The sequence below is a fragment of the Pantherophis guttatus genome, chromosome 2 (assembly GCF_059756535.1).
Source record: "Pantherophis guttatus breed Tessera chromosome 2, ASM5975653v1, whole genome shotgun sequence".
Lineage (NCBI taxonomy): Eukaryota > Metazoa > Chordata > Lepidosauria > Squamata > Colubridae > Pantherophis > Pantherophis guttatus.
In genome coordinates this window covers 197,429,306-197,445,249 of record NC_142064.1, presented here as the reverse complement: position 1 = coordinate 197,445,249, position 15,944 = coordinate 197,429,306, and the positions used below count along the sequence as shown (strand labels likewise).

General features: G+C 39.2%; 1 protein-coding gene across 2 annotated transcripts in view; it reads right to left on the bottom strand.

Annotated features, from left to right (window-relative positions):
• SLC6A7 (solute carrier family 6 member 7) overlaps positions 1 to 15,944 on the bottom strand; it is a 43,007-nt gene that overhangs the window by 2,768 nt on the left and 24,295 nt on the right. For both annotated transcript variants that reach the window (XM_034402488.3, XM_034402497.3), the window contains exons 5-13: positions 15,736 to 15,874; positions 13,651 to 13,785; positions 12,685 to 12,788; positions 10,798 to 10,922; positions 9,010 to 9,122; positions 8,783 to 8,914; positions 7,608 to 7,707; positions 6,723 to 6,823; positions 5,137 to 5,307 (exon numbers count right to left, since the gene is read on the bottom strand). In XM_034402488.3, the coding sequence (XP_034258379.1) occupies positions 5,137 to 5,307; positions 6,723 to 6,823; positions 7,608 to 7,707; positions 8,783 to 8,914; positions 9,010 to 9,122; positions 10,798 to 10,922; positions 12,685 to 12,788; positions 13,651 to 13,785; positions 15,736 to 15,874 (1,120 nt within the window). The remainder of the gene's footprint in view (positions 1 to 5,136; positions 5,308 to 6,722; positions 6,824 to 7,607; positions 7,708 to 8,782; positions 8,915 to 9,009; positions 9,123 to 10,797; positions 10,923 to 12,684; positions 12,789 to 13,650; positions 13,786 to 15,735; positions 15,875 to 15,944) is intronic.

Below are 15,944 nucleotides of genomic sequence, written 5' to 3'. Positions count from 1 at the left end.
AATTTCTTTTACATATAATAATATGAAAAAATGAAAAACAATTTCCCCAGAATAAAGGAAAACTAATCAATGATAAGTATTTGTGCAACAATAATTAATCAACTCTGATATTGCTGATGTATTTAGGATTCAGCCTCAGGATCAAGTCCCTCCTATGACCATTCAGAAAGTGGCAATAGAGAGAAGTAGCAAAGAGGCCAAGCAGCAGCACCTGAGTTACCTTGGTCTTGCTGACGCCCATTGTTGCTATAAAGGTAAAAGTCCTGTTTGACTCTAGGGGGCAGTGCTCCTCTCTGATTCTTAGCTGAGGGATCTAATGTTGTCCAAAGACATTTCTATGGTCATGTGGCATGACTATACGTCAAATCACACGGACCACTGTTATCTTCCCACCGAAGTGGTACCTTTATCTATTTGCATTTGCATGCTTTCAAACTGCTTGGTGGGTATGAGCTGGAGCAAGTAACCGGAATTCACCGGGATGCATGGCACTCGAGTCTCGAACCTGGGTGTCAGTTTTCCATCTGACAAACTCAGAATCAGACAAACCACTGAGCCATTACAACCCCTGTTGTTGCTATATTCCATAGCTTTTTTCTTATTTTGTGGTCCATGAGAGCAGCTTGTAAATGGCACATATGCTATCAATATGGAGAGGAAGCAAGGTAGATTTGACCATTTTTGGGAGTAGTTTCCAAAGCCAGGTGAGGTGGAGAGGGTGGTATAAGGAGCCATGATGTCCTTCTAATGATTCGGGAATCTAATAGTTCAGCTCTAATCTAGTAATTGTTGGCTAAGTGAAAAGTGGAGTCTGGAGATCAACCCAACTTGAATCAGGTTGCAGAAAGCTAATTTGTTTATATGAACCCCTGTAATACTCAAAACCCTCACATATGTAAGGGAGATGACTAGTAATTCCATATGACACCAGCACATAATGCAGAAGTGCTGAACTCCATTCTCTTTCTAGATACAATCACTTTGCAGTCTACACATATACCAGTAGAGGACACTTTCTGCCTCAGTATACTAGTCTGAAAATTGATCTTATTAATATAATAGCATTAAATGGATATAAAGAGGGAACTTTTCTATCTAGGGCAAAATGTACAAATAATTGTATAAGGGAAAGCTATACAATTATACCTGGAGCTATAAAACTTTGGAAATGTGACAGAAAATAAAAACAAAGTTGATGATTAACAGGGACAAGTTCTGAGCTTACATACCATAAAGTCAGAAACAAAAAGTCTCCATGGAAAATAGGAAGATCACTGAAATGAGAAGATTGTGAATTTGGAGATCCATTTTTTTAAAAATTTAAGTTTCTGTCAAATTACTTATTATGGGTCACCTTGACCTGAGTATATCAGAAGAGTTCTTTTTAAGGATTAAATGTCTCTCTACATGTATGCAGTGCCTTTTTATTTATGAAAGGAAGCAACTTCTGTTTGTTAAAAACTTATACACATTCAGAAAAGCCAAAGGCATATGGGAAGCTATCTTGATACCTATATCAATTTATAGCCCATAAGTGACTTCTTGGATTAATAGCAATATTACAGATTCTCAAGCAGAGAAAGGTTTTTCCTCATCATCTTTCCTCATTTCCTTCATTTTTGAAATGGGAATTACCAGGGATTGGTAATTGAACATTTTCATTTATAAAATTGTGCATTGAATTACTGTCCCTCTGCCTAAAATTCCCATGGCAAAATCTATTTGGGCTGGAAGCAAAATTTTAAAGGTCAGATTGCCTTATGTGAACTGAGCACTTGCATAGAAGGATAATATCAGTAATAATATCTTAATAATAATAAACATAATTTTAGGAAACATGAAAAGCAAGAGAAAGGTCCCCTTGTTTTAAATATATAATAGCCAGCAACAGGTTAAGAAATGAAATTTCTAGCTTTGCAGGCCCAGGAGTAAAATTTTTAGCTTTGGCTGGTTAGCATTCACATATATTAAATGAAAGGCTAGGAAATATTATTTTCTATTTGCCTAAATAGTGAGGGAAATCTTCAACGTTTCTGGCATAATGTATTGTTTTCTATTTTCTTGCCTCTGTTGAATAAAATATGTCAATTACAAACCTGAAATGTGTTGCAAACATCTATCACTTTCAGAAAATTGGCCTTGTTTTTCTCCGTCTTTTCAGAGTTGGGTAGGATTCTATATCCTAGTGACCATCTAGAGCAGGGGTCGCCAATCTTTCAGACCTCAGGGACCACTAAATTCATAATTTTAAATCCCGCGGACCACTAATATGAATTTTTTAAAAAGATAAATAGTATTTAGTGCAATATAAAAAATGTAAATAATTTTTCTGCGGACCACCAAAATTTTCTCATGGACTGTTGATCTAGAGCAGTCTTTCTCAAACTTGGCAGCTTTAAAATATGTGGACTTCAACTTCAGAATTCTCCAGCCAGCCTGGCTTCGGGAATTCTGGGAGATGAAGTCTTAAATTATGAAGTTTAAGAAAGACTACTCTAGAGCTTGAAAGCATTTGTTTTCATTCTGGAGAGAGGGCCAGCCATGCTCCTGGCACACACCACCTTGTCTTCAAGGCTCATCTAGTGTAATAAAGAGGCTAAGGATATTCTCATTGTCTCTGCTGACAGTTCTCCCTTGCAAGTGCCTTCAGTGCAAGATCAGTTCTCCCTTCCTAAGTGCCTTCTTAGGTAGAGGAGGTAGAAGCAGTATTATCTAAGCCAGCAGACCAACACTCACAAAGTCCTGTTACCAAATGCATGGTCTTTTGGGTGTTTTGGAGACGCAAACAAGGAACGATTGCTTCCTTTTATGTGAAGGAAGGAGACAGGTATATTTTTTTTAAACTCACAGAGCACTGGAAGCTTCAGGGGCAATGCATCCAACAATTGATTTTATGGAAGGAGAGTGAGCATTCTCTCACCAGCCTTCTCTGTTCTTAATTATGGGTTTGGTTGGCTGAGTAATAATAGGCTGAAGGCGCAGTTTGAGAATTCCAGACCCACAACAATACAGGTGATTCCATGTTGAAAGCTGACTGGATTTGCAGACAAGTAGGACAGAGAGGAAGAATGATGGGTTGACCTTCAAGTGGGCAAAATGATTGCAAGCAGTAAGGCTGGGGTGTGGCCAAGCTCTTTATCTATTCACTGTATGAATAGAATGAACTGTATGAGTTCATAATGACCCTCCAGATGTAATGCTAAAGTTCAGACTTGTACTGAACAAATTTGAACAAATCTGGAGGAGCATTGGGCATTTCCTGCCCAGGTGTAAATTCAAAAGCTTTCAGATTCATTTTCAGTTAACCAGAGTTATTGATATGCCTGACTCTAACTTGTGTTTAACTTTAACTGTGACATACATATTTATAGACCATTTGTAGACCAAGAAGTGCATATTTGATTAACCCGCAGTTAATATTAATTGGCTTCAATCCGAATGTTTTAGTTAACAATCAAAATAAAAATTGCAGTTTTTCTCCTTATTGCAAAAAGAAGAGAAAAGAAGACATTGCTGAGGTTTACCAAAGGTGATCATGCATCACTGCACAAAACTGAGGTTAAAATGTAGAAAGAAAATATAGGAAATACATGATTGGGGCTAATTCTCACTTCCATGCCTCACGTGTAATTATTGTTTTCCTTTGACGCTTCATCTCTGTAATGGAACCAACATCTTTGTAACCTTGGCCCATAAAATATGATTTGGGTCTTAACAATGCAAAATTATTGTTTGGGGTTTTTATTACATCACATTACATGGGCATTAGAACTGACTAGATGAGAAAATGCAGTAAATAATTAAAAGTTAGGCAGTCAGACAATAAAATAAAAACAGAGCAGAGGTGGGCAATCTGCAAACCCAGGCCTCATCCTTTCCCTTGGGGCCTCTCTTTGCAAAGCCTGTATTGAGGAAAATGGGAGACATAATTTCTTTTTTTTTTTAAGAGTTTTTATTTTTGTTTCTCATGAACATATTTACATCTAGTCATTTATCCACCCTTTTTCATTCATCTTATCTTTTAACTTTCATTTTTCATTTTTAATTATTCAGGGTTGCTCTTTTACCATTTGCCCTTCTTTATTTTGCCACAACCTTTCTTCTTCTCCTCCCCTTCACTTCCTTCCTCTATCTCTTCCTACTTTATTTGTTCTTCCTCTCCTTCTCTTTCCTACTTCCCCTTCCCTTCCCCCACTCCTCTCTTCTTCTCCCCTTTTATTGGTTCGATTTATATGCCGCCCTTTTCCAGAGACTCAGGGCGGCTTACAATGCGTTAAGCAATAGCCTTCATACTTTTGTATATACCTGCTTAGTAGGGCTTTGCCCCCCCCCCCAGCAGTGTTTTTTTTTATACAAAGTCATCTTATTGCCCCCACAAACCGGGTCCCCATTTTACCTACCTCAAAAGATGGAAGGCTGAGTCAACCTTGAGCCTGGTGAGATTTGAACTTGCAGTAATTGCAGGCAGCTGGTGTTACTTAACAGTGTTTTAGTCTGCTGCGCCACCAAGGCTCTTCTAATCTCCCTTCTAACCTTCTCTCCTACTCCTCTTTCCCCTCGCTTTTCTTCCTCTCCTTTTCCCTTTCTTCTTTTTCTCCCTCTCCTCTCCTCTCTTCTCCCTTCCTCTCTCTCTACTCCTTCCCGTCTCTCTTGTTGTTTCCCTTTTCAGTTCAATCTAGAATGGTATTCTGGAACATAATTTCTTAGTAGGAGAAATGGAGAAGCTCTGGTGGCGCAGTGATTGGAATGCAGTATTGTAGGCTCATTCTGTCCACAGTAGGAGTTCGATCCTGACTGGCTCAAGGTTGACTCAGCCTTCCATCCTTCTGAGGTCAGTAAAATGAGGACCCAGATTGTTGGGGGCAATATGCTGACTCTGTAAAATCACTTAGAGAATGCTGCAAAGCACTATGAGGCAGTATAAAACTTACAAAAGTGCTATTGCTATTGCTAGACTGCTATGGAACGAAATCCATTACAACTCTAGCACAAGTCCTATAACAGTTTTAACAGTGTTTAAAAATCTAAAAATCTTCCCAAATGTTCCCTTCCTCTTTGCATAACTGCTTCACTTATTTTAGCCTAACAGGATTATGCTGGTGTTTTGGGTTGGATGGTTTTCTTCTTCTTACTTACTTGCCAGAGTGTCCCTTCTTCTCGGAGCACAGCAAACAGCATTGCCATGGGGATCATCAGGCAAGAGAAGATCCCCATTAGGATGCCCAGAGCCTCAGCCCAAAATGGAAAGCAGTAGGTCCCATTGTATTTTGAAGGCTGGTACTTGATAATGCTGTATACAAGCAGGGCCTGAAACAGAACGTCAGATATCAGAGAACCAATCAATCTGTCATAGGAGTTTTCATTTCCTTTCAAACTTAGATATTACAAGTTAATTAGATATATATCATACTGCTTAACAGATGCAATATTAATCCCATAGGATTCGGATAGTGGCACTGCGGAACATCATCAAGGAGATAGTGGGATGTACTCTTTTATCCTTAGCTTTTATCCCATATAAATGGTTGGGGATTGATATGGAATGAAGTTAGCATTTATTTAGTCACTAAAGGGTTATCCTTTGTTTTTTCTGCCGTTGGTATGGAACACCTGTGTAGAGTAAAGTGAACTTCCTCAACTTCATTAGATGAAGTTTCATCACCACCTTGTACAAACAAATACTCCTTAACCTTGGGATGTTCTCCTCCTTAGCAGAATAGGCAAAGCTTTCCTAGAAAAAGATAAGATAAACCTATCCTCCTTGCCCTTAGCAAAATCAAGTGAGATGAAGGCACTGAAAACAGGAGTGTTGTTTTTTTTAAAAAAATGGTTTGGAGCCCATGTGACTTAGTCAAAACTCTCAATGAGATTGAACATCAGTGCAGACCTAAACAGGAGGGTGCTCCATCATTGCTAGCCATAAAGGCAGTGGTGGGATTTAGTCAGGCGAACTGGTAGTCAAATTTCTGGCTGGCCCTTCCCCTCCCACCCCTTCCAGGAGTTCCCATGCACCTCATTTTGGCTCCCAGGTAAGTGCAGGGAGGCCCAAAACGGGGCACAGGGGTGTAGCGTGCCCCCCCATGGCCTGTATTCGCTCCCAGGCTTCAGGGAGGCCTCTTAGGCCCAAAATGGTGCAGTGAAGGCCCCCCCATGGCCCATTTTTGCTCCCAGGAGGCTGCAGGGAGGCCTCCTAGGGCCAAAATAGGATGTGGGGGGGTGCGGCGTCACCCCTCGCACCCCTCCCCCCGTGGCCCATTTTGCTCCAAGGGGGATGCAGGAGGCGGAGTGCTGCCTGTCACACCCCACCATGGCCACGCCCACCCAGCCAGTCATTAGGGCAGAGAACCAGTTGTTCAATTATATGGATCCCACCACTGCATAAAGGCATCTGTTGTCTTTATCTCTTTGGAGTTCCCTGACTGGAAGAAGTGGAGCAAGATCATTCTTTCTTTTTTTTCCCCCTTTAATGTTCTTCCAATAATCTCAGGTATTCCTTGATTGCTGTTTTGTATTATTTTCTCAAACTGCCATGCAATAAAGCCTTGAGTACTCATACCGATGTAATCATTACGTCTAAATTCAAAAGTATCTATGATTCAAATCTCCTGGGCTGGAGAAGGAACAATGCATCAAGACTGTATATAAAAAAAATCCCTGGGTGGCAGACATAGGGACAAAAAGAAAAGCTAAGGGAAAGAATGCTTCTGAGCGACTATAGTTACCGTCATTGTTACTGGAGACAGGAACAACCAGCAGGCCCTAAAGTATATCCCTGGTTTGAAACCCAGCATCATGTGAATGTCATGACAAAATCTTTTCATGCCTACGGAGAAGAAAAGAAATGGGAAACAATGACGCTGTTCAGTCAGAAGTGTATTATCCGATTGAAACTAATAGATTAACTGTTCAACTGTTCAATGTAGTTTACTCAAATGTTTTTCAATGTTCAGTGAGACTTTCTTCTAGGTAAGCATGCAGGAGATTATTACCTGAGGGGAAGTCCCACTGAGTACAGTGAGAATAACTTCCAGGTAAGCAGGCATTAGTTTGTGCAATTCAAGACACACAGTCTGCGATTTCCAAACAAGATTTTAATATTTCTTCAGCAGCCTAAACCACAGGGTTTTAATGTGAAAGATGATGCAGTTTTTAAATCAGCTTCATTGATTTCATGTGAAATGAGATAGGGTTTCCTCCTGCCTGAGCAGGGGGTTGGACTAGAACAGTGCCCTCAACCTTTGGGGCACCAGGGACCGGTTCTATGGAGAGAGGTTTTTCCACGGACCAGAGGGGGCATGGTTTCGCATGCTGCCTGCATACCGCAGATAGGGCTTAGCTTGTTTGTGGCCAGTTACTGGCATGCTGTGATCTGGTGCCGGTCTACAGACTGGGGGGTTGGGGACCCCGGACTAGAAGACCTCCAAGGTCCCTACCAACCCTGTTATTCTGTATTCTGATTTTTAAGAAAATGCCACTGATCCTAGATTTTGGCTACCTTTTTTTCTAAATCCCAAATCTCTGCTCCACAAATTACATCTCATACATTTTTGCAATTCTCATTTCAGTTTTTAAAAAAGGGGCTTATAACAATTGCAAAAATATCTTACCATAAACACGTGTTACTACCAGACAGGTAGTTATGACCACCACCATGAGCCCAAACCCAGCACTGTAGTCATCCAACAGCACCAACCAGTACATTCCACCCTGCAGAGAAAAAGCCAGAAAAGGTCCAAAGTCTCTCTCTCTCTCTCTCTCTCTCTCTCTCTCTCTCTCTCTCTCTCTCTCTCTCTCTCTCTCTCTCTCTCTCTCTCTCTCTCTCTCTCTCTCTCTCTCTCTATATATATATATATATATATATATATATATATATATATATATATATATCCTGTTTTCCTGAAAATAAGCCCTCCCTGAAAATATTTAAATGCGGAGCTGGAAATCAGGTAAGACGGCAAGAGGAGCCCTATCTTGCTCCACGCGCCCCAAAATAATAAGACCTCCCTGAAAATAAGGCCAAGCGCTTATTTCGGGGTTCAAAAAAATATAAGACAGGGTCTTATTTTCGGGAAAACACGGTATGTTTGTTTGTTTGTTTATTTATTTATTTATTTATCAGTGGAAGACTATATTTATAGCTCAGGGTCAAACTGTGGGATCCTTGTCTCTTGGCTGTTTTCTTGCAGACATTTCATCACCCAACTAGATAACATCAACAGTGCAAGAAAACAGCGAAGCTCAAAGGGCACCAAGGACCCCACAGTTATTCATTTATTTATTTATTGGAAAGTAAAAGCTGCCCAACTCCATTTTGTTTAGAGCTACATTTAAAAACATATTAAATATGTTTAAATATGGAATATAATCTTTGTTTCTGAATAAAGTTGTTTGGGACAAAATAGCATAGCTATAGGCTAGATTTCATTACTAAACATTCAAAAGGAATAAATGCCAGAATATGCTGAAATTCCAAAGAGGTGGTCCTAAGAAACTGATAAAACCCTGGTCAGATTTTGAATGTTGGGGATTAAATAGCTGCAATTAACTGTTATTAGAAATTAGCCTATTAGTTGGGTAGACAGATAAGACGCATCTTCTGCTTTGATGATCTTCTCTTGTACTCATGTCACATAGTTTACAAGATCCTGTATGCAAACCTCTTAGTTCCTTGCTCTTTTGTTCCCTTTATCCTAATACAGTACAGGTTTTACTTGTAACTACGCCCTAGATTATTATTTTAAAGCCCCAGCTATTGCAATCTCTTCCAATCTAATTTGCTTACCTCTGTTGTGAGAATGAGCCCCATTAGAAACATCGCAACACAAATGATGCCTGAGAAAAAAGCCTTCTTCGGCCGCAGATAATATGGGAACTCATCTGTCACTGCAGTAACAATGGTCTCTAAAAAGGCAAACTGAACACAAAAGCATGTGATCTCATCAACTGTAAGGTTCATTCATTTGGAGGTCCATGGTTAAAGCCTTTCCTCTCAATAGGCTTTGCCCTTACCTGACTGTCCAAGCCAAGAGTCAACAGCATGAAGAAAAAGAGGAAAGACCAGAAAGGAGAAAGAGGAAGCATTGTCATGGCTTGTGGATACACTACAAAAGCCAACCCTGGACCTAGAATGGACCAAGAATGAAAAGAATTATGAATGCAATCAAGGAGACATCATCAGGGCTGGATTTCATGAGCATAAAAATTGAGTCACTGAACAAATGAGGTTGCAACTTTCACTGAGTCAACTTGCTCACATTGATACACAATCTGCATTTTGTTGGATGTGGTGGGCTGCCAATGTGTGATTTTATTCATTTATTTATTGGCCTCCTATGCAAACAAGCTGGCCAGCTCTGACTTAAAGGCATTTGCTGTCCATGGTGGGGGGTTTCCCCTTGTTCTTGTTGTTCCTTGGGGTCATTGTACATTTCTGGCAACTACATGAACTAGTCCCAGCATTTTCCTTGGCAGCATTTTCGAAAGTGGTTTGCCATTGCCTGCTTTCCAGGGCTGAAAGAGAGTGAATGCCCCAAAGTCATCCAGCTGGTTTTGTGCCTAAAGTAGGAGTATCAGTCTTAGTTTCTGGCCCACTGCCTTAACCGCTACACCAAACTAGCTCTGTTCCGTAGTTGGTAGCTGAATGTTTTCAGTTGCCCTCTTGGTAATATGAATAGGGTAGGACCTGGTCTCTTCTGAAATTCATATGGATAAAAAAGTATAGCTCACATGTGATCAATCAGGAAATATATTTCACAACTTCCACTTAATTTGGCTCTAGATTTATCAGCTACTGCTAACACCTGCTGGATTACAATGCTAATGAGATTTAAAACCTTTTATTGTTGATGGCTTGTTCTCTGGTACATTTTATCACAGAGTAATGCACAAAGAAGAAAATTAATCTCTTCTCAGTCTATGGGTTATATGATTAGTTGGAGAGGCTATCATTATGAACAGTTCTTGCTCTTGCTCTTGTTCTTTGTCTTCTGTTAACCTGCTTATTCTATTGCCTTTAATCTTTCCAAGCATCAACATCTTCTCTAAAAATTATGTGTCAAAAATATTAAACTTTAGCCAAATGGAGGAGGTATATTGTGAGTGCAACAAGATTTAGGTTGCCACTATTTCCTATCAGTTCCAGGATGGGAGGATAGCACAATGAAACGGTTGGGTGGATGTAATCTAGGAATGGGAAAGCTCCAATTATAACCCATCACTCAATCATGGATGTTCACTGGGAGATGCAGGGCTAGTCCCTTTCTCTCAGCCATCTTATTTCACCAGGTCATTCTAGTGGGTAAAAATAGGAGTAGCAAGTGCTATATACATCACCTTAATCTTCTGAATGAAAGGTAGCATATAATATAATGAAGACATTAATTTAATTTCCCTTTTCCAAAAGGTCTGGCTTTATCCCAGTGTTCATAGTTTTGAACATATCAATGACATGGGAGTCCTCCTTGTATAGTTCTTCTTGTGTTTGTACCCTTTCTTCCTCATATCTAATTTGTCATTAGATCTTGATTTTTATTGTATCTAATGTTGTGTAAAAGTTTCTTTTGATTCCTTTAGTTTTCTTAAATCTCCTGTCCTTTCCATTCACTTTTTTGTTCTGAATTTCTTTACATTTCTTATTTAAATATACCTGCTTCTTGTTTTTATCTGGAATTTGGCACAGTTGAATTTTTTTTTCCTCCGTCATTGTAGTGCAAATTCTCTGGCAGTCTCACAGACATTCTAACCTGCATACACACGTATATACTTGTACAAAAGATAGGAGAAATTTTTAGGTTTTACCTGCTTTGGCGACTTCCTGAACAGGAACATCAAGTTCTTGGGACATGTATCCCAAAACAGAAAAAATGGCAAAGCCAGCCAAAATGCTGGTAACAGCATTCCCCACAGTGACTATAAATGTATCCCTACAGAACAAAAAATAAAATAAAAAAATAGGACCTTAATAATCTGATTTCAGACATGGCAGAATGTCAGAAGAGATAAACGATAGCAATAGCATTTAGATGTATTGTGTATTCAGCTTCACAGTGCTTTACAACCCTCTATAAGTGGTTTACAGAGTCGGCATCAGTGGTGGGTTTCATTTACCTTTGCTACCGGTTCGCTCGTGCATGTGCGCTTACTTTGTTTGTGCATGTGCCACTTCTGCGCGTGCGCAGAGCATATTTGATGATGTCCAGGCAGGTGGGTGGAGCCTCCTGCTGCCACTACTACCGATTCACCTGGAGCAACCCACCACTGGTTGGCATATTATCCCCAACAACCTGGATCCTCATTTTACCAACCTTGGAAGGATGGAAGGCTGAGTCAACCTTGAGCCATTGGAGATTTGAACTGCCGAACTGCTGACAGTCAGCAGAATCAGCCTGCAGTAATGCATTCTAACCACTATGCCATCACGGCTCTTGATAATGAACAGGCTGCTATGCTTAATTGCTATTAATGCAAAGGTAAAGTATAGAACTCTTCAGATGTTGAACTGCATCTGTTATCGGCCCTCTCTAATATGACTACTGGTGAGATGTATTAGGAACCCAAGCCAGTAAAGGTATGGAAGATCACCTTTTATCCACTCCCATATTAAAATGACATTAGTATATACATATATGCCCCCTTCACACATTCCCCACTGGAGAAAGTGATGTTATGCCGACTTGTAGAACCAAAATAAGAAACACAGTGTGCCCTGGCATATGGAAATGTGGAGATCTTAGGATATGCAACATTAGTAGATATTTCAGTAAGAAAAAACAATGGATATAAGAATGCTCACTAATTTGAGAATTAGTGGGGACAAAGCAATCATGACAGACAGGAACATAATGCCAAATATCTTTTTCTTTGTTACCCAGCTGACATTGCAAAAGAAATCGAGACTAAAAAGGTATATTGTATGAATACAAATTGATTTGTTGCTGAATTTCTGCAGGATGCCAGAGGAGGAGGAGAATGATGATGATGATGATGATGATGATGATGATGATGATGATGATCTGTTCCCAATAATGTGAAGTTACACTGTCAGTTCTTTAGCAGGTGTTGGTCTGCCTATCCCAGATCCTTGGGAAGGACTCATAGATGGATAAAAATGTTGAATCCAATCTAAACAAGCGACTGACTGTGTGACAAACCATAATAATTTTATTTATTTATTTATATGGTTGTCCATCTCATCGAAGCAACTCTGGGCACCTTGCAAAAGTAAAAAATAAACAATCCAATTTAAGTTAAAAGCCAATATACTGTATAAACAAAAACATATCAGCAACAGTCTTACATTGGCTCAACAAAGCCATTGTTAAAGTCCCTTACCTTTGTCACACAACCAGACACAATGACAGAGCTATATCTTCAGAATTAATTAGCCTTTCCTTTCCTTTCCTTTCCTTTCCTTTCCTTTCCTTTCCTTTCCTTTCCTTTCCTTTCCTTTCCTTTCCTTTCCTTTCCTTTCCTACCTTTCCTTTTCTGTCTTTTCCTTTCCTTTCCTTTTCTGTCTTTTCCTTTCCTTTCCTTCGCTTCCCTTTCCTTTCCTTCCCATTTATAAGTTTAGCTGTATATCCATAATTGTCTTTTCTCTCCCATCCATGATTCTGTTTAAAATACACAAAACAATAATTTGCTCTCAATATGCTCCATCTCCATTACATATAAATTGAAAATATATACCTGTAAATATTCTGGTGGAAGGTATTATATGATGCAAAGGTGAGAAGTCCCCCAAATCCTACCCCAAGAGAGTAGAAGATCTGCAAAGCTGCTTCAATCCACACCTACATTAGAAATGGAAAACAAGAAATTAAATAATTTCAATAAACCGGCAAGTAACCAGTATTGGTTACTAAAGCTTTTATCCACAATCATATGCAAGTTATCTTTTTCAACACAATGAATATAAAGATAGTTTGAGAAGGATGCATTTGAATGTTCTGTGTAGGTGCTCACTAGAAAGAGTGGCTTTTCCTGGCACATTTTTTTTTACGGTAATAGCTTTTATAATGATGGAATTCTAAAGAAAAATGTTGCCAAATTACTGTCATCCATCACTATCTGAAATTGCTTTTAAATACATTTTATATTTCCCTTGCCATAACTGCTCATCATATATGGGAGTCAAAGAAAATGCTACTTGACAAATAGTAGAAAAATATGAAAACTTATTCATACTTTCTCCTTTGTGCAATAACAATAAACTATATTGTGGATGGGCCCACTCAAATACATTTCAGGATCATATATAAACTTTCTAATCCTTAAAGAGAGGATTTTTTAAAATGTTAACAATGACTTGATCAGTTTCTGGTTAATGCAGTTTCCTTGACAGCATTACAGAAATACCATTGCCTTTTTAAAGGATTTCTTTTAAGGTTTCCAGGTTACCCAAAGGTCTGGAGTTTCCAGCAAGTTCCATCCAAGAACTCTGCTTAGTTTCTAAGATCACCCAAAACATGAGATAGTCAAAAGGGGTTTATAAATAAACTCTTTTATATAATAATATAGAATAGAGTAGAATTTTTATTGGTCAAGTGAGATTGGACACACAAGGAATTTGTCTTGGTTCATATGCTCTCAGTGTACATAAAATAAAAGATACGTTCATCAAGAATCACACAAGAATATTCACACAGATCTCACCTTGGGAGACAGTAGGAGCTCAAACTGGGGTGTGAGATAGAACTTGATTCCTAACCAGGCCCCCTTGAGTGTGACCCCACGAATCAGGAGCATGATCAGAATGAGGTAAGGAAATGTGGCCGTGAAATAAACAACCTACAAGAAAACAGGGGCATTTATTTGTAGTATCTCTAAAAAGATGCTGTCTCATTTTAGACAACCCTAGAATTCTTGTAACCTTCCATAAATTTACACTGCTGCCATATGCAAAATGGTTATCATGGGTCCATGAAAAATAATTAAGGATCCATAAATGATAAAGAGCCTGTAGTACAGTGGACTAAGCACTGTTATTAACATCTAATGCTTGCAATTACTGCAAGTTCAAATCTCACCAGGCTCAAGGTTGACTCAGCCTTCCATCCTTTCAAAGGTAGGTGAAATGAGGACCCAGATTGTGGGGGCAATAAGCTGACTTTGTATAAATATACAAAAGTATGAAGGCTATTGCTTAATGCATTGTAAGCTGCCCTGAGTCTCCGGAGAAGGGCGGCATATAAATTAAAGCAAAAAAAAAATTGAAATGAAAGAAATGGAGGAAGCCATGAAGACCTTCAACAACCTGCTTAACAGAAAAAAAAATCCACAAACAGAATATGTCATCCTATGTCTGAAGAACTCTAGTGGACCTGCACACCATATCTATTATTAAATACTTCTGGCCATCAAGACATCTCATTTAATAATCAAGTAAAATCTTTCTTCCCGTGTTTTAAAATTCATTTGATCTAGTATTGTCCACTTGCAAAGTATTATGACAGCATTTTTAGGTATATTATGATCTTTCGTAAAAATGCTCAGAACCTATAGGTGATGCTGGAGTATTGCATTTTCTCACTCAGTCCTCCACAAATATTAAATTATACTGCTGAAATAAAGAAAAGTTGAAAGAATCAGAAGTGGATCTGGTATAGAAGAAATGTAAAATTCATTTCTTAGCTCAGATTTGTGGATTATAATATGTGTGTGTGTGTGTGTGTGTTTTCGTAGATTTTCACGGATACAGGTATGCAAGTCTTGGTGTATTCGGGTCTTTTCCCATGTAAGATTGAGAGTATCTTGGCGATGTTTCGATGAGGTCCCACTCGTCATCTTCAGGCTGGTGTCTTCGGCTTCGTGCTTGTGCGAGCAAAGCGTGATCGGAGATGCCATCTCTCTATAAATACTGGTGGGGAGATGGGGAGTGCTGACTTTGTTGTTGTAAGCGGGTTGGTTGGCTGTGTTGTTACATCTTGATTAATAAATGGAGTTGATGTTTGCAGATTAGTCGGCTGTTTCGTAACATCCTGTGTGGCCGAGGTCCTAGCTGTGTGCCCATTAGCCTTTTGTGTTGTAACGACCTGGGTATAATGGGTTGTGTGGTAGCATCCTGAGCTCTAGTGTTGTGACATCCTGAGTCCTGTGCTGCAACATCCTGGGTAGTTGGCTGTGTTGTAACATCCTGAGTTTTAGTGTTGTAACATCCTGAGTTCTGTGATGTATTGTCTTGAGCAGACAATATATATACTAATATAGATCTATATAGTCTCCCAATAGGCAGTAAAATGCATGCTTGCTGTCTGAAGAAGCCTAGGATAGTGGATGTGATTTCACTGAGCTATTGCTGCAATTTGAGAAACTTGGTTTACGTAGGAAAACACCCGGTTGAAGAAAAATACATACAAAAACCTACGATAAGAGAAGAAAGCAAATACTTAGCCTCTACGGGGAGGGAATATATGGTAAGGGTGTGACTAACTGATGAGGACCAATCAGTCCAAAATAGATCTATATTAGTTGATAAGAGAAGAAAGCAAATACACACACATATACACATACACACACATACCCCATAGTAAATGATCTAAGCATTCACGGAGGGGGGGGAGTTGACCCCATGAGAAAAATAACATTAAAGATACTCATCCCTGCCCTAAAGTATAGAAAAAAATATTTTCCAATTCCTACCATAATTATGGCATCTATGAAAAGTAAAATAGAATTATTTTATAATTTAAGGGTGGGAAAAAAAAACAGATGGGTGCCTTCTGCTAATTTATACTTTACCTTGCCAGATGACTTGACTCCCTTTAAGATGCAAAGATACACGATCAGCCAAGCTAGCAGGAGACAAAGGCAGAGATTCCAGCGAATCCTCCCAGGATCTCCAATGCCTGAGCTCCCTTGGATGTGGAGGACATATCGGCTTGAAAAAAAAAAAGAGAGAGAGAAACTTTACATTAATTTGTATGGAGTTCAGCATACACTCATACGGT